A 19,139-nucleotide genomic window follows, 5' to 3' on the forward strand; every position below is an offset into this window, starting at 1 on the left:
AAATACGCATCAGAGACCGGAACCAGTTCCACAGAGACTCTGTGCGTGTGAGTGTGTGTGCGAGCAGTGGTGTCACCAAGGACAGGGTCACGAAGAGCCTCCTCTCCTGTCGCCGACAAGGCGGCCGCACGACTGGAACGTTGCGAAAAGCCGCTTGGAGAGAAACAGCGCATTTACAGTGTTGAGAACACACACACGCTCACACACACACGTTCTTCGAACCCGATTTTTCAACCCGGGACTCGAACGGCAGAGCCGCACATTCAAAGACTCACCAGATGGCACAAAATGCAGAACTTTGATGGGCTCCATGGCTCAGACGCAACCTTCCCCCCCCCGTCAACCCATCACCGTTTTCCCGTCCTGTCGCCTGTTGGGCTTGCAGGACCACCTCTGCTCCGCTCTCCTTCAAGCGCACGCACACGCGCACACACACGGACAGACACACGCTCCGCGGTGAGTCAGCCGGCTCTGCCTGCTTACGAATGGTAAAGTGGGGGGGGCGGGTGGTCCCCCAGGTCCTAGTGCCCCTGATTACACCGTCAACGTTACACTTACCTTTCACATTGTTACCATGTTCAGCTACACACCCCCATTTCCTACTTACACAGCAGGGTACTTTTTACTGAAAGTGCCGTGACCGAGGGTTCTCGAGCAGGAAGATGCATTGAAAGCCGGGTTCTTTAAGCGCGAGGTGACATCGCTAGCCACTACGCCCCCTACTGAACCCAAAGGCAACAAACACGGAGACGCCGGAGGCCAAAACGCAATCATTCACACTTATATATAGGAGAGCAACAGGGCAGCAGGTGGTGGAGTGGTTAGAGTGCTGTCGTGGGTGTCGAACGGTGCAGGTTTGAGTCCCACCTTGTCACGTCCACGCCCACAGCTCAGTCGACGGCACCTGACTCCGGTTCAGCGCCTACCCTTTAAAAGACGCTCCAACGCCCGGACCGCTGCGGAATCTCGTCAGGGACAACCGCTCTTTCTCGCGACTCTTCGTTCACAAGCATCGCTAGCTCTTCGTTCACGTCCTCCGGTTTCTGACCCTTCGCTTCGTTTCCCGACCACGTCCGCGGATCCTCGTTCCCGTCCCGTTCGACCGACCCTTCGCCCGTCCCCGACGCGAGAACTCGCCTCATCCCTCGTCTCCGGACGAACGACGCCGCACTTGGGTCCAGCCGTCCCAGGCCCCTATGTTTCACGTGACAGACCGACTGCCGCGGTACCCTTGAGCAAGGTGCTTACCCTGTTTGACTCGAGTGAAAAATGCTCAGTAACAGTATATAAATCAGTTTGGAGAAAAGTGACAAATAGATATAAATTTGGATGCAAATTATCAGCAGCTGAAACACCTACGAAGGAAGGGGCTTTGATTGCAGCCGGTGAACAATCAATACACATCATTACAATGTATTACATGGATCATTTTTTAAAATCATTTCAACATGACAGCAATCTTGTTACACACAAACGAAACGTGTTCACAAATTTTAAACAAGATACTTTTTGTTGTGCATTTGCAGTTTTATACCGTCAAATTGTTTGAAATTAAGTTTTTTTAAACAGATTTATTAGTTTCGCCCCAATATCGCAGCACCGGGGGGGAAACGGCCGAGAGGACGCTGCTGCTGGCGCGAAGGAAACGACGAGTCCTTGCAGTTCCGCATCCCCAAAGAAATATTCTTATGACGCTCGTATGCTTTCAAAACAATTTAAATATACGAACTGTGTTTTTAAGCCGTCTTCATTCTGCCAGTGAACCTCCTACTTAAGGGAAAATTTGATCATGATGCCACACTATATGGTAGAGTGTTTACGACACTTCGCCAAATACGCATTTATAATAAAATCATTAAAAGTTTTATCAACTAAATCCCTTCAGTTCCTCGAACAGATTTTTTTCTTTTAACAATTTGACATTTTTCTGTAAAATACATTAAAAAAATGACATTGTTATGCACTGGATTGCCTCCCCTTTCCAGTATTCAGTCACTCGAGGCCCAATCGTGCAGACAAAGTGAACAAGAACTACATTCAAGGTTTTGGTGTTAAATGTGTATCTACTATAAAAAAGTATAAAGTGACCAACGAGGAGGTCAAAACCAACATTAGTGTCCTGCACCTAAATTCCAGGAGGACTCTTGCATAACTGATATTTAAAAGAATTAATGATAAAAAACTAATTAAAAAAAAATGTGTTATATTATTTATCACACTTTGCAGAACACCCCACAGGTCAGAGTACACACACACACGCACACACACACTTTCTGAACCGCTTGTCCCATACGGGGTCGCAGAGAACTGGAGCCTAACCTGGCAACACAGGGCGCAAGGCTGGAGGGAGAGGGGACGCACCCAGGACGAGACGCCAGTCCATCACAAGTCACCCCATGTGGGACTCGAACCCCAAACCCACCGGAGAGCAGGACCCGGTCAAACCCGCTTCACCACCGCGCCCCTTCCAGGTCGGAGTAATAAACGCAGAAAAATCGGACTTCGGACGCTTCAATAAAAATGGCAGCGCAGCGGGAGGGACGGCGAAAGCAGCAGCACCCGTTCCGATCACCGGTGAACTGCCGAAGATCCCCTAACCGCTACGCCACCTGCCGCCCACACGTTTAGCGACGCGCGTCCGGAAACGGCCCCTCTCCGGCAGCGAGCGAACCGCGCTGCAGGCGACTGCAGAGCACGAAGCACCGACTTTGTTTCAATCACGGTAAAAAAGAGGTACTCGGTACCTAAGGTATCCTTAACAGCCAAATGGAAGGAAGCCAAAATCGCACGAGGCTTTAATGATACTGCCTCCTTTTGACCCCCAAGCCCCCCCCCCCCCCCCATCCATGACAGTACCAAAGAAGACCGCCAGAGGGCTCCGTCCCCCCAGAACGAGGAGTCGCCCTGCACCCGTTCACGGTTCCGCAGACGCTTCCCGCCAAAACAACGTACAGCTCATAGTACTGCTGGCAGCTGGTTCCATAATCGGGACACGTCGTTTCTCTCGTGCCTCATCTCGTGTTCTTGCCTTATACCCCCCCCCCCCCCCACCCCAACCCCAACACTGGGCCACTGACTGTAAATGATCTCTGCACCTGAATCCACCTTCAATCCAAGTGTCCTTGTTTGTAAACTTGCATCCAGCTGGAGTGGGTAAATTTGGGTGACAGCAGGGGGCGCAATGGTTACAGCTGCTGTTTTGCACTTGAAAGGGCCAGGTTCGAATCCCACCTTCTGCTGCGGACCCCTCGGTCGAGGTACTTAGCCCAGACTGAGAAAGTAAACGTTACCCTGCCGGATAAACGGATGATAAATTTCACTTGACGTTAAAAGTCACTTCGGAAAACAGGCTCGGCCACACGAACAAATGCAAATATTGGTTTAATTTAAAAACAAACCAAACGTAAAGGCGACGCACTCCCCCCCCGGGCACAAACTCGCTCGTTCGTGGGCTCCGGAAACGATGGGAAAAACTCTCAAGTGGAAAAGTGTTTATTCTCCATATTACGAGAACTGAATTTTGAAGTTACTGTGAATTGTTTTTTGAACTCACATTCAATAATTCGCCCGTTTTATTAATCAAATACACAGACTATGCAGAAGCAAATGGCATTTTCCATGTTCTAACATTAATGGCTCTAACCGCTTCCATCAAATTAATAGGGTTGCCCAGATATGCTAATTAAAGGTAATCTATACATCGAAATAGCACATACATAAATTAAATATCACTCGTTCAACTTCCGTTGCTGTAATAAAGAGAAAGACGAACATGGACAGAATAATAAACAGTCACAGCTGTGAGCGCTATCCTATGTACGCTTCATTTCTGTATTTTCCAGAGGATCCAGCACCCGTTGCGGTAATATTTACTTTTCCGTGGTGAAAATGTATTATTTCTCTCGGGAGTTCTAGCGTACGTGTTTATAAATATGCTACTTGAATGTGTCTAAATGAGACAGAGTAACGCTCAAAAACAACAGTAGAGAGAAGCTGTGTTTCTCGCAGGCTCGCTATTTACAGGTGGGAGGACGGCTCCCTCTGGACCCGAAGGTCTCGGGTTCGATTCCCACCTCCAGCTGTAGTATCCTTGAGCAAGGTACTTATCCTAAATTACTCCAGCTAAAAATACCCAGCTCTATTGATGGGTAAATGACTGTAGGTAGATAAACATTAAAATAATTATTTTGCTTTGGATAAAAGCATCGGCAAAATGAATAAATAGAATTTTCGTCAACCATCCATTTCCTTTTCCTAAAAAACGGTCGTATCGAGATTCGTTTTATAACCAACGTTCACCGAAGATAATGTTATTACAATCGTTGAGATGTAAAGCTGTGAACATATTTGTCTGCAGATGCTTTATTAAAAGCAACGTACTAACATGGTACCTATTTACCTGGTCATCTATTTATACAGCAGAACAACGTGGATTGCTGTTACAGTACACCACTTCCTAACACACATACTACGGTAAATTATTGGTCTCCTCCTGTTGCACAGCTGGCTTAGTAACTGTTCACCAATAAGTTCCCAATGAGGCAATAAGGCTCTGCTTGCTTTCAAACCAGAACTGTCCGTGTCACTATTCGCATTAGAAAAGAGAAAACAGAATATAAAACAGAAATATAGTAGCATAAAGACTATATAATACATATATAAAAATGTAGAAATGTACAGCACGTACACACAGTGGCACAGCAAGTAGCGCTGCTCTGTCGCAGCGTGTGGGTAGTGCAAGATGACGTGGGTTCGATTCCCCTTCAGTCTGTGTGGAGTTTGCATGTTCTCTGGGTGCTCTGGTTTCCTCACATAGTCCAGTCCAGACTTGCTGTGGAGGTTCCCCCAGAGTGTGTGTGTGTTCCACTGATGTATGGATGAGTGACCCAGTGTAAGTCGTGTATCTAGCAGTGTGAATTACTATGGTTAAGAAGGTGTGTGGGCCGATAACACTACACAGAGTTCATCGGAAGTTCCTTTGGAGAAAAGCGTTTGCTAAATAAATGTATAATTAATTTCAATAACTTTCACGAGTCAGACATCGCATCAAAGCTTCCTGCCCGAACACAAAGTTACGGGTCTGAAAGCTCCTGTTGTTTTGCGCCAAGTGCCATTATGATCTCCGAAGAGGATGGTCACTTTGGTGGCACTCCTGGTGCCAGCGTGCCCAGGCCCACCTTCCACTCCTTCCTCTTGGACGTTTCACGCAGCCATCGCTCAGACCTTCGGCAGGAAATGTTTATTGACTTTCGGCTTTCCCCGACCTATACGGGGAAATAAAAACGCTGAGTCGACAAGAACGCCTTCTGCACACGACGGAAAGGACGGGTCCCCGCGGCCCGAGTCCCGCCGCAGCCAACGGGTCCTTGTGTTGCCGGCCGAACGCCACCAAACGCGCGAGGACGGAGCGAGGCTCGGGTTCGGCCACAGTTTGCACTCCAGGTCCATCCCACAGTCTCCTCTCCTCTCCATGTTAACCATTCTTCAGCACTAAGAGGGCTTGTTCTTCAATATTCCCCCCATTAAGGCATGAGGCTCTAGGAAAATCGTTGCTTCGTGTTAACCATTGTCAGAATAACAATTTTTCTTCTTTTACTAGAGTAAAAAATGCACAATTGCCATGCGGCGTACAGCCTAGAGAAGAGAACGCAAATTCACAGCTACGGTGCTGCTTGAAAGTGTGTGAACCTTGTAGGGATGGTCATTATTCTTGTATAAAACAACAAAATAAACTTACAAAACCTGAATCTTAAACCTTAAAATAAATGTATAAACAACTATGATTTACACATGTGACTCTACTTACCTACTTGGTTTAACCAGTACAACTTGGGTTCACTTATTTTTACAGCTGCACTACTTGTGCGTTTCTACCACACACACGATTTCCTCTGAAGAAAACATGGAATTGATCATTACACACCTGTTATGTCACATTTGCAACACTGATTCTCATTAAATACCCATTTTTGTGTAAAAGTGAGGGACACCAGGGCATTACACACTTTCAAGCAGCACTGTGTTTGACATCTTTAACCAAGGTGGCTTACACTGGTTTTTACACTCTCTCTGTATGGAACGCAGCACAGGGGTTAATGTGTCACATTGTCCTGTTTCACTGATGGATGAGCATCAAAAGGGTTAATGTGTCACATTGTCCTGTTTCATTGATGGATGGATGACAATGTGACACATTAACTCTTTTGATGCTCATCCATCAATGAAACATGACAATGTGACAAATTAACCCTTTTGATGCTCATCCATCAATGAAACACGACAATGTGACACATTAACCCTTTTGATGCTCATCCATCAATGAAACAGGACAATGTGACACATTAACCCTTTTGATGCTCATCCATCAATGAAACACGACAATGTGACACATTAACCCTTTTGATGCTCATCCATCAATGAAACACGACAATGTGACACATTAACCCTTTTGATGCTCATCCATCAATGAAACATGACAATGTGACACATTAACCCTTTTGATGCTCATCCATCAATGAAACACGACAATGTGGCTCATCCAACAATGAAACAGGACAATGTGACACATTAACCCTTTTGATGCTCATCCATCAATGAAACAGGACAATGTGACACATTAACCCTTTTGATGCTCATCCATCAATGAAACAGGACAATGTGACACATTAACCCTTTTGATGCTCATCCATCAATGAAACATGACAATGTGACACATTAACCCTTTTGATGCTCATCCATCAATGAAACAGGACAATGTGACATATTAACCCTTGAGCTGCGTTTCACACCCTTCTGTTACTGGTGGTCCCATACAAATTTCGGACCCATTTTTAGCGCCCGTGAAGAGACAGCCGGTAGTGCAGCACTTTGAGCCGCTGCCTTTGGACCCAAAGGTTGCAGGTTTGAATCCTTCTCACTCTGGTTGTAATACCCTTTGAGCAAGGTACTTTTCCTCAAAGTAGCACCAGAAGAGTTACCCTGCAGGGTAAAATGGACAGCTGGTAGTGTAGTAGTTACCACCGCTGTCTTTGGACCCAAAGGTTGCAGGTTTGAGTCCAACTGCCAGCTGTAGTAGCCTTGAGTGAGGTACTTGCCCTAAACTGCTCCAGTAAAGTTAGCCAGCGGTATAAGTGGGTAAATCAGTGTAAGCTGCTTTGGAGAGAAGTGTGTGGTAAATGATGGTAAATGAAGCAAACCTTGGCACACAAGCCCAGGTACCTTGGTGAGTTCCGCAAGTTCCACACCGACCTCACGGTCCATAAAGGAACTTAAAGGTTTCCGGTTATCTGGGGAAAAGCAGAGGGACAGGTGTGTCCCCGGTGCGTCCACACTCTGGCAGCGCGCGACACTGCCGCGAGCTCACACCCCACCGCCAGTGTGTGCGAAGCTGCTGGCGCTGCGCGTGCCCCCTGCATCTTAATGAGCGCCCGTGCGCTTCGGGGATGCGGAGGGCGAGCGGGGGCGCGCGCGCGCGCGCGCGCGCGCTCGCGCTCCCGATCGCGGTAAACAGCGCGGGCGCGAGATCCCGCAGAGCGCAAAACGCGCCACCACCGTCATTTAGGGCGACTTACAGCAAAGAAGGAGCCGAAGAAATAAAAGGGGGTTCGAGGAGCCCAAAAGTGTCACTGAACTGAACTTCCTCAAGAGTTGAGTTATAAAACAGAAATAAAAATATAAAAAAACAGAGCTTTAAAACTCAACTGTCATTAATTATGCCGGGAAAGTAAGTGCCGTTAGTTAATTAAAACAAAATAATATCAATCAAAATATGCATCATCATGCCGCGTTCATAAGACTTAAGTGTTACATATTATTACATTCAACTACTTCTCCTGCTCCGATTTACGCATAACGTTTGTAATCTCTCAGTAATGTAAAAAGACTGTAGTAAGAAAGTAAAGAGAGTAAAAGTGCTTCGTTACCTTCCGCGAAGCGATTCACTGTCACTCCCGTCATGTCGCCGCTGTCCTTCTCGGTCTTCATGTCCCCAAGTCGCCGTTTTGCTGCTCTTTCCGGGCTCAGTTGGCGCGGGACAGTCGCGAAATCAAAGGCGAGATCAAAGGCTCTGCGGCGGCACGCGGACAGGAAGGTGTCAGTCGGCAAGGTGTCACTGAGAGCCGCGAGATGTTTCTCCTCTTCCTCTCTCTGTCCTCCAACCGCCCCCCCCCAGTCCCCTATCCACCCCACAGTTTTAGGGAGCATCGCGCGCGCAGCCAATCGCGCGCTACTCTGTCACCTCCCAGACCAGTTTTTTTTTTTTTTTTTTTTTTTTGGGGGGGGAGTGCAGAGAAAGAAAATCTCTTTCGCTGCAAAATTTAGAAAGAGCTGTTTGTTCCAGTGTAAATATAAATTTTAACTTATTCCAGTGTCTGTTTAACGACGGCGCGCGTTATTGCGCTTAATTTCCACGTGCGATACTGGAATGTTCCAGAAACTTTCCTGTAATTATGCAGACAAACATGCGAAAAAAACAGGAAACTAATATGATGTTGTGTTCTGCTCTCGTGTCCTGTGTTTTTATGGAGCGTAAGTGTAGAGGGGCCCTAACCCCCACCCACCCCCCACGGTTCAAGTTCATTAACTAAGAAAAAACACATCCAAATTGGCAGCTAAAAAGGTTCCTTACGCTTACCTAGACCTTATTTTTTTTCCTACCCAAACCTACTTTCAGTTGGGGCACGTGCAGGATTTATGCTAATGACATGGAGTGCCCCCCCGCCACAGTTAATGGGGGACCATTCCTCAGCAGGACGCCAGGGGGCTCCCTCACCTGAGTTCTCACACCTGACTGAGCTCCTTTGTTCAGGCAGGAGAAGCACTTTGCACAATCTTGTTTATTTGTCTTTTGTTCACAGACTTCTGGCCCTTGGCTCTCAGTGTAAATCAGGAAACATCTCAGTGCAGTGTTTTGTCTCCTGATTTTGTCTCTGCTCCTTTCTGGATTCGCCTTCAGCATGCTGCTCCACATCATTATGAAAGCACAAACACATCGAAGAGAGATGTATTTTAAAATGTATTTCAGAATATATTAAAATATTTCACATTGGATTTTAATCATTTATGTTTCTTTAAATTGCAGAACGCATGTAGCGTACATGAATATACACAGTTAACACTGCACTTTGCTCTAAAGGCCAGAAGTCCACCCCCCCACACACACACATCTGTCGGTGCCACCACTAAGGGTTCGAGCTGCGAAGAGCCTGTTCTATCGCTACCGCTGTCAGAAGTCTCTCAATTCCTGGCCGGTAGGAGGTTTTACCCTGATTGAGGTGACCTGCCTGCCGTTACCCTGCTCTACCCCAAAGGGATTCCTGCAGCTGTGCCTTTTCCTCACTTGTATTTGAGTCTCGGCTCACCTGGTGCAGCTTAGCGTCTGTTGCGCACAATTTTTTGTTCGCATTTTACGAGGGTTTTCCTCTTTATTACAGAGGGAGCATCGGGAAAAGAGGTGGCAGGATAGAACCAGAGACAGGCGATGCATCGTGGGAGCCGAGGAAACGTCCGAGAAAGAGAACGGTGACGGAGGACCGAGGGAATGGAGAGAAGATGATACCCAGGGAACGAGGAAAAGGGTCGGAGACTCTTCACACTGTGGGAGAGCAGCCTGGACATTCAGGAGAGTGTCCGGAGTAAGCACCGATCCCCTGGAAAGTCACCACACCTGACTGCTCTCCAGGCTTCCTGCTTCATGGCAGGTTCCACACAATGTCCAGAATGAAGATGCCACAAACTGCCGCTATTAGTTGGACAGTGTGCGAGATAATTAATCAGCTGGATAATAATCATAACAGCTCACCATTAAATGCAACATAATGACTTCCAGTTCTAGATACACTACTTACACTGGGTCACTCATCCATACGTCAGTGGAACACACTCTCTCTCTATCACTCACACACTATGGGAGAACCTGAACAGCATGTCTTTGGACAGTGGGAGGAAACCAGAGCACCCAGAGGAAACCCATGCAGACACAGGGGAAACTTGCCAACTCACACTGACTGAGCAGGGATCCAACCCATCTTCTTCCACCACCCACATGCTGTGAGACAGCAGCGCTACTCACTGTGCCACCCCAGTTCCGCACTTCTGGAAATTCATTAATTCTGGCAATTCTGCCTGAAACTATAACCAGAGAGACTTGTCATGATTTAACCATTTTTACAGCAATGTCATTTTTACTGCATCAGTTCACGGTAACTACCCCACTCAGCATATAGTAGCAGGGGTGGGATTTGAACGCACAACCTATAAATCGAGAGGCAGCAGCTCTAACTACTATGCCCCCTGCTCACGGTTGCATTTACATATCAAAGTTTGCTCGTCACAGATTGTTCAATTTTTATTTCACAGGGTGCAATTCGACATCTTTCACTGCAGCCAGACATTGCTGCAGAAGCTGAGTCTCAGCTCACATCTCAGAGGAGTTTCATCTGGTTCTTCAATCTTCTGCATGTTTCTGAGCTATGAAACCGTGGGCAGAGAGGCTCCTGGGAAATTTCGCCTTCTGGGAGAGCACAGCTGCTGTCAAAGTGCTGTCAGGCCAGCCAACGCACACACCCTGCAGTGTGTTTTTGTGTGAGCGGATGAACCCAAAGCACTCATGACCTCTCTACCATCCCAAACGCTCCCCATAGGGTTCTCTTAGAAGAGCCCCCACCTCCCGTAAGACCATCCAGCGCCCTTCACACGATCTGCTCTCCCACATCTCTCTCTCTCTCCCGGGTAGTGGAAACTAATGGCATCGGCCGCTATCAGCTGCTTTGTAGTATTTTTAGGTCTGTCACCTCGTCAACGTGAGAGCAGAGCACAGCCTGAACCCTCGGACGGCATATAAAGGCTTCCGAAGGGTACGGGAGGTAAATGCTGGCCGAAGGCACTGGAGGTGCACTGTTTATGAGGTTCGGACGAGGACAGTGAAGAAGAACATTGTCCAGTAATGGTAGAGGAGGATTTCAGTGGTGAGCGCAGCTGAGAAGACCTGGATGAAGACCTTGTAGGTAAATACTTTTGGAGTTTCGAGGAAGGTGCTGGAGATGAATATCGTGCAGGTGTTCGAGTTGGAAGCAGGTGTTCGAGTTGCGCTGCTGTCTCACAGCGCCTGGGTGGGGTGACAGGATGTGGGTTCAATCCCCACTCCGTCTGTGTGGAGTTTGCATGTTCTCCCTATGTCTGTGTGGGTTTCCTCTGGATGCTCTGGTTTCCTCCCACAGTCCAAGGACATGCTGTTCAGGTTCCCCCATAGTGTGTGAGTGACAGAGAGTGTGTTCCACTGATGTATGGTTGAGTGACCCAGTGTAAGTAGTGTATCTAGCAGTGTAAGTCACTGCGGTGAATAAGGTGTGTGGGCTGATAATATTACATAGAACTCATCGGAAGTTGCTTTGGAGAAAAGAGTCTGCTAAGTGAATAAATGTAAATGTAAATACTTTGTACTCCTCTGTTCAGGTAGCATGTTTGTTAGAGTGGCCGTCTTTGTTCTTATAGGTTCAATTCCCATTTGCTGCCGTCGCGCCCGTTTCAAGCATCTTTGAATTGACAGCCATCACGTGTTCTTACATAGAACGTTTCAATGGTCGGCTTTAATACAATCTTGTTTTTGCATGATTTGTATATGATCTAAGTGGTGCAGAGCCTCAGACTCACATTGAAGATAGCAGAACGTGAATTGCGCTTTGGTACCCTGTCAATAATGAGTTGTATTTTCATTTTCTCTGTAGTTCTTTGATGTGAAAGGGTATTTTTAGGCAAGTAATGCCAAAAATAAGAATGGAGGACTTGATCCCAAAGAGACCGGCACTCCTTTCCTGCGGCCTCCCCCTTTCTCATACCAATATTCATAACGGCTGTCTCAATAACAACAACAGAGAGGTACAAAATGATTCAAATCTCAAAAGCCTGCAGCAGAACCAGGACCCAGAGACCACCTCCAAGCCAGATGACCAGAATAAGCAGACAGCACAGGTACTAAGCCTGGCCAAGGACGTGTCCCAGGTGTCGCTGGATGCCGAGGGGGCCTTACCAGTCTATCAGGAGTGGCACCTGGAAGTTCTGGAGAGAAACAGTGCTAAGAAGAGCTCTCCAGGTGGTCCAGGTGGCATGGTGTCCAGGAGGACAGTGTTTGAGAAATGGACTGACAAAGAAAAGGAGGCTCAGAGGCCCTCGACCAAGCGTCAGTTGTCAGCGGAGAGTGCGACACACACTATAAGAGTGGTGAAGAAGGCCACGATCGGCAAAGAGGAGCATACACCCCGACAGGTCGAGGCTAAACTCCAGGACCCCCCTACTGCTGGTATTTGTGGCTCCCCCATGGTGGGTGGCCAAAGGAGAAAGAAGCGCAAGGACTTGTTCTCCAGCACAGAGATCTTTCGGGAAGTGGACACCCTTACCATCAACACAGGCAAAGAAGTAAATCGATGAAACAAGTAAAATACGTATTGTGTAAAGAAAAATATACTTAAGTAAAGTGCATTACATAGATAATTATATTAAAGTACATAGATTAATGTACTTGGAAATGTACAAATAAATCTCCAGTAATACATCTACTGTGTCTGTGTGTCTGCTTTTGTAGCTGAGGGCTCAGAGGGTCTCCTCTGTACCGCCCATCGCCAAGGCCATCACCCGGGGATCATGGAGCAAGCTGGAGAACCTACGTGCAATCTGGGTGTGGCTGTGCCACAACATCGGTTAGCGATGCCCTTCGGTCTCAGCTTAAAATAGCTTTTGTTTGTCCTCAGATGCTGATCCAACCGTTTGCCTCGTTTCCAGAGTACGACCTGAGTGGCTACCTGGGCTTGTCGGAGAAGCTGTGCTCCCCGGAGCAGGTCATTGAAGCAGGCCGCGGCGTTTGCTGTGGATATTCCAGGATCTGCCTGGAAATGTGCAGGTGAGGCAGTAAGTTACCTATCAGCAAAGTATCTGTGCACTGGCACAGTATTTGTAGCAGGAGTTTTGGTGTCTCTCATCATTCCTTCTATCTTAACTGTCCATGACATGTAGTGTTCATCCCTGGTTGGACTAAGAGCTCCCTGTAGATACACAAAAGTAGCGATTGCACTACCAATGCACATTTTCCATCGTTACAGTTGTTGTGCAGCAGATGCCTGTTATAAATCATACAAACGCATAGATTTGGTCCCTGTACACATCTGAGGTTATTCGTAAATGGAAGTCGATGCTGACTTATAAAACTTGAAAGTGACACATGCTCCCCCGTAGGTAAAATTCCGATTGACTGCAAAATACATTCTGTACTGCATGCTGAGCACATAAACATCTTCATTAATGTGAGTGGGCTGTGGCTGAACACTCACATGTAGTATTAAATCCAAGGATATATGTTAAGTGAGGCCCTGGGCCTGGGGTTTTGCAGCTATACTGATGTACCGTGTGATAACCTCCAGATTTTCTGTGGGTGTATCCATAGGGAGGTTGGAATTGAGTGCCATGAGGTGTCAGGTCACGGCAAAGGCATTGGGTACCAGCAAGGTCAGAGCTTCAAGAACATCAAGTCCAATCACATGTGGAATGCAGTTGAGCTGGGCGGGTGTTGGTACCTTTTAGATGCCTGCTGGGGGGCTGGGAAGGTGGACATGGAGAATAAAACTTACAGGAAGAGGTAAGTATGGGTTTGATCTGTAGTTTGTAGTGATTTCTGAATGGCATATAATAATGACAACAGAACAGTAAGAAGAACAAAGTGGACTTTAGGTGCCTCTAGCAGAAAAAGAATATGTGAACGTTTTCCTTGTTTATGCACCTAAACTAAACACATGTAGAACTTTCATGTAAAAGAGCCTTGTCAAGAGCCCCTCCTGGGAAACAGCTACCTTTAGGCTGCAAGACTATGTATTAAACCAGCCCCATAAATGGAATGCAGACCTGCAGGACAGAACATATAATGGGACCTCCACTAGGGATGATTGGCAGTGAGAGTCACATCCCAGTCTTGCATACCTGACAGGGTAAACCAATAGTCCAGTGTCACAGGATGTAGACTTAGAAGAGCAGCTGAAAGTGATTCCATGTATTCTCCAGGTTCGATGACTTCTACTTCCTGACAGATCCTGAGGACTTCATTGATTCCCACTATCCTGATGACCCAAAATGGCAGCTCTTGGAGTGTCCGATTCCCTTGAAAGAGTTTGAAACGCGGGTTTTTAAGACATCTGAGTTCTACGGCTTGGGCCTGAAACTCCAGCATCCCACACATTTTCATCTGGTTACAGGTCGAAATTTGCGTTCTACTTACATTTATGGTCAATTGCCAGTACGTGAATGCTGTGTTCATGGAGGTCCAAGAGGGCCGCAGAAAAGGCAGCTGCTGAAAACTTTGGCATGGGAGGAGTTTGGAGATGCTATGGAAAAAAACTGTTGGGTTGCCTCAAAGCTATTCTGGCAAACCATTCACTGACTTCTGCACAGTATTCATCTCCATCACCTTCCTCCAGCTTTCTGCACAGTTTGTGCAAAGCAAAGGTAGGGAAGACCTCTGAAGCAGTAAGACTCCAGGGGCAAATGAGATTCAACTGCAGATGATAAAAGCACTGGATAGTATGGAGGTCGTGCAACTCCTGCACCTTTTTAGTGTTCTCTGGAAGGTGACTAAGGTATCTCTGGAGAGGCAAACTAGGGTGGTGCTCCTTTTCTTTAAGAAAGGGGACCAGATGGTGTGGTCTAACTACGTGGGAAACGCACTCCTCGTAAATCTGATGTTAGGGTATTGTGGAGACAACTGCTTAGATCCAGGAGAAACACTGCAGATGTCATTCTGGTCCTGAAACAGTGGAGAAGTTCTCTTTGGAAGAGTCGTTTGAGGGGGTATATGAATATGTTCATCTAGTCTGTGTATCTTTTTTGGGCTTGGAAAAGCCACGTGACCATGTTTCTTGACACATGTTATGGGAGGTGCTGCTGGAATATGGGGCACCGGAGCCCCTGATGCTTGTTACCCTTTACTTGAGCACAGCATGAGCTGGGTCCGTGTCCTTAGCTTTATGCTGAATCCTTTCAATGTGACAGTTAGACTCCGCCAAAGATGTGTTTTGACTCTGCTCCTCTTTGTGATTGCTATGGAGAGGATATCAAGGTGTAGCCATAATATGGAGGTTGTCCAGTTGGGGGGGACCAAGAGTAGCATCTTGGCCGTTTGCACATTGCAGAATGGTAGAGAAGCTGGAGCTGAGTCTTTGGTCAAAGCCCTTAGCTTTTCACTCAGCATCTCCATCCTCACCAGTGGGCATGAGCTTTAGGTAATGACTGAAAGAATGAGATTGCTGAAACAAGTGGCCAAAATGAGGTTTCTCCACAGGCTTGCTGGACTCACTCTCCATGACAAGATGAGGAGTTGAGTTCAGTGATCCCGGAGAGGCTTAGAGCTCAGTTGCTGCTCTTCAGAATTAAGAGGAATCAGTTGAGGTAGTTTAGCTATGTTGTAAGAACGTCCAATGGAGTTATACTGAGCATCTGCCACTGGGAGAATATTGCAAGGCAGACCCAGAACTTGTTGGAGAGATTGTATCTCTTGGCTGACCTGGGAATGCCTGGGGATCCTCCAGGAGGAGCTGGAGATTGTGGCTGGTGTAAGGAAGGGTTGGACCTGCTGCTCAGTTTGATACCATTGCAAGACTCTCCAGGACAAGTGGAAGGAAAATAATTGGTTGAATGACTGACTACATTTGGCTTCTCCAGCCAGGGAATGATGCTCTCTGTATATGAGAATATAATTACTGATATATAGTCTTTCCATGCTAAGTGCAAAATGAATGATAATGTTAAAAGTATAACCTGTGTTTTTTCTGCAAGTTTTTTGCAAGGCTTTACACCGTTTATTGTCTACTTTCACAGAAAGAGGAGAGGCTACTGTGTCACTTTCTTCCTCCTCGCCAGCAGAGTTCACCTACCAAATCTCCCAGAAGGGCGATGGGGAGTTCAAGGACATAAGCAGTTCTTTCGGCCTGCTGACAGCCAATCCGCTGGGCATGAATTTGCGGCTGCTGCCTCCTACACATGGCACGTATGACATCATGGTGTTTGCCCGACCGGCCAACTCTACAGACTTGTTTCGCTGGGTCTGCTCCTTTTTACTGGAATGCCCTGAGCCCAGAGCCTCAGAAGAACTTCCAGAGAATCCGTTTGTTTTCTGGGGCTTGCAGCCCAATGCTAGCAGCCTGGGCCTCGAGCCCTGCAGCCACGGGGCAGAGCCAATACTGGTGGAGGCTGGGTCACTGGAGCTCCAGCTGAAGACCAGCAGACCACTCATGATGATCTCTGAGCTTAGCCACAGGGAGCTGGATCCAGCTCTAGCCAAGTGCTGCACAGCAAACCAAATTGAGTCAGACCAACTCACCTGCTACGTCCTCTGCCCGTACCGTGGATTCTACCGGCTCTCGTTGTTCATCAGGGACTACGAGCAATCTGATGAATGCTTTCAGAATGCTGGAAACTTTCTATTGCTTTGCCAGAGGGATCCTGTCAACCTCAACCAGCTCTTTCCCACAAACCTCAGCTCCTCCTGTGGGCCTGGTATCCGGACGGCTAGTGCCGGCCTCTCCAAGTTCAGCCACCCAAAGGCAATTATTAACATGCAGCAGGGCAAGTGTAACATCACGTTCCATAATTCTCAGGACTTAGACCTGCACGCCGTACTGTCCAAGGAGCCGCAAAAAATAGCCGATCGCTCCCTTGGCCGACATGTCCTCCTCACGTATGTCGACTCTAAAGTGACGCTCAGCGTTACGCTGCCCGAAGCTGGCGTCTACAGATTAGGGCTGTACGGAAAGACCACACCTGGCCAGGAGTTCAGTCCCCTGTGCGACTTCATCCTACGCGGCCCCTCAGTGACTAGCTGGCCACCTTTCCCCTACATCTACACAGCTTGGCAGAGAGGCTGCGTGCTGTTCGAGCCTCGAAGCGGCCTGCTGCAACCTCAGTCCTACGTACGCTTCCGTGTGCGTGTCCCCGGGGCCAGGAAGGTGATCGTGGCGGCGGAGGAGCAGACCAACCTGCAGCTGAACAAAAGCAAGGTGTGGGAGGGCGAGGTGTTCACCGGCGTCTCCGGGTCCCAGCTGAAACTGGCCAGCAGCGTAGACGGAGAAGCCACTCAAATGGCTGTCTTGATGTCCTTTGACGTTCTGAGCCACCCGCAGGAGGAGTGAACATCCGACCTTACTGCGTTCCCATTTATTCAGCTTGCAGGAAACCATTTTAACAACCTAGTCGTAGACGTAATTTTTCTGTCTTTGCAGCAGATATTTCCACTATAGCAAAACGTGTCCTCACGACGTGACCCCCCGCAGTGTCGTACCCTATGTTGTTTTGCAGATGTGACGTTCATCTGTTACCATGTCTCCCTATAAGATAATTAACCTCTGCACATGTTTGCTGGAGCTGTAGAGGAATGCATTTTAACTCAAACTGATGGTTACAAAACAGTGTTTTTATGTTTTTACTTAAAACAGGTTTTCATGAGGATAAAATATTTTACCAGTTCATATCTTTCACATTTCCGTACTGTATGTTCTATACATCGATGAGAAGGTAGTTTGTCGTCACCTCCTGCTGCTACCGTGTGCGACCGACTGTCCTACCGCAACGTATGTTCAGAATCCGAAAGAGAAACTACTCAAACATGGTGTTACGTGTTACTGAACTGGTAAAATTAGGATGCAAAGCATTTTAACGATTAGGTGAGTGGAGTAAGATAAGTATGTAATGTTTCCTACACGCCATGCATCCCATGCTGCCCACCTCCACAACGCGGTTTGCACTGGATCCGTGTGGCTCATGTCTTGTGTCGTGTGTTTTTGAACTCTGCGAACCGATGATCGGTACAACATGACACGGTGTTTTGTAGTTTCGTTTTATTCATCTCAAGGATCTTTAAAAGTGGACTTCACAGAATTTAAGGCGCCCCCAACAAAAAGGTGAAAAGCTGAACACACCTGAACGCTTTTCCATAGCTTCATTATGTCGAATTCATCCAGTTTGACAACGTTTCCCGTACTTTTTAACAGGAAAAATAGTCTCATTACACAACGTTTCTCTACGAGTGGCATTTTTTCGGCCCGTCTTAGTGTTGTACAGCCACAACGTGTTGGTACAATAACCAGTACAAAGTTACTGCAGTAATTTTCAGTTTGTGTTGTCAGTGGTATAAGTAACTGTTTGTTTGAATGGGTGTGACGTTCTGAAGTTATTAAGTAATGATTTCTGATGCAGACAAAAGAAATGTATGATGTACAATGTTTAGTCAAAAGTAAACGAATATTTTCCAGCAGCGAGAAATAAAATCGTTAAAACGTGCTCGCACAGTTGTCGTGACTGCTATACAACGGAGCATTACAGCACTCATCTTGTTGCTGAGGAGGCAATCGCCCATATTCTGTTTGCTTGGAAAACCTCACACATAGAAAACAACACAAATTAAATTCAACGGTTAAATTCTGATCGACTGAGCAGTACAAAACTAGATAATTGACAATACCAATATATATTCTAGTGATTACATTCTGATAGGTTACATACAGTATGATTAGAAAAACTTCAGTCATAGGAAAAAAACATTTCACCTTATTACAGTAGTTCTGTGCAAATATAGCTTTAAGTCAAATTCTGTAATTTAAATAAGCAAAACAAAATTTTTGCTTATATATTACATAGAGGCACATTTCAAGTCAGAATTATTATCTCCTGAATTAATTTTCTAGTCTCAGTTTATTTTGAACCAGACAGGAAAAAACGTGAATTCGGTTCTGAGGTAAATTTCCCAAATTTTTCTGTGATTTAAATATATTAGTTGTATACAATTTATATTACATTTTAAAAGCATGCAAACCATCCCAAAAATTACGTTTACTGCTGTAACAGTAAAAAGAAAAAGAAAAAAAAAAAAAAAAACGCTTTCACGAAAAAGCACATCTGTTTGGGCATGTTTATTTGGCATCGAAGGGCTTTGTGTAATTCGATATATTAATTCCGTTTAGCTAGGCTTGTTCCTGAATTCCTGCTAAGAGAGCCATACGCAGAACAAATCGATACGACGTGGGAGGAAACTAAGAAGCAGCGAGCCCTTGCTTTAGTGTCTCGCAGCCTGAACTTAAAGTACCTTTTACATAATCTGCCAGGTGTTCCCG

General features: G+C 46.7%; 2 protein-coding genes across 4 annotated transcripts in view; one reads left to right on the top strand and one right to left on the bottom strand.

Moving 5' to 3' along the window:
* The window catches only part of slc4a11 (solute carrier family 4 member 11), a 44,870-nt gene extending 36,694 nt beyond the window's left edge, over positions 1-8,176 (bottom strand). For 2 of the 3 annotated variants that reach the window (XM_018730321.2, XM_018730317.2), the window contains exon 1: positions 7,923-8,176. In XM_018730321.2, coding sequence (XP_018585837.1) covers positions 7,923-7,983 — 61 coding nt within the window. In that variant the 5' untranslated portion in view covers positions 7,984-8,176. Of the gene's footprint in view, positions 1-275; positions 444-7,922 lie in introns of those variants that run through there. The other variant, XM_018730319.2, reaches the window with a different exon arrangement.
* Positions 8,177-10,838: 2,662 nt separating this feature from the next.
* On the top strand, positions 10,839-18,653 carry ky (kyphoscoliosis peptidase). Its single transcript, XM_018729037.2, has 7 exons — positions 10,839-11,003; positions 11,724-12,411; positions 12,578-12,692; positions 12,775-12,892; positions 13,433-13,624; positions 14,044-14,234; positions 15,853-18,653. The coding sequence occupies exons 2-7, from the start codon at positions 11,758-11,760 to the stop codon at positions 17,160-17,162; spliced, it is 2,580 nt and encodes an 859-aa protein (XP_018584553.2). The 5' UTR covers positions 10,839-11,003; positions 11,724-11,757; the 3' UTR covers positions 17,163-18,653.
* Positions 18,654-19,139: the final 486 nt, after the last annotated feature.

This window comes from Scleropages formosus, chromosome 1 (genome assembly GCF_900964775.1).
Source record: "Scleropages formosus chromosome 1, fSclFor1.1, whole genome shotgun sequence".
In the NCBI taxonomy this organism is placed as follows: domain Eukaryota; kingdom Metazoa; phylum Chordata; class Actinopteri; order Osteoglossiformes; family Osteoglossidae; genus Scleropages; species Scleropages formosus.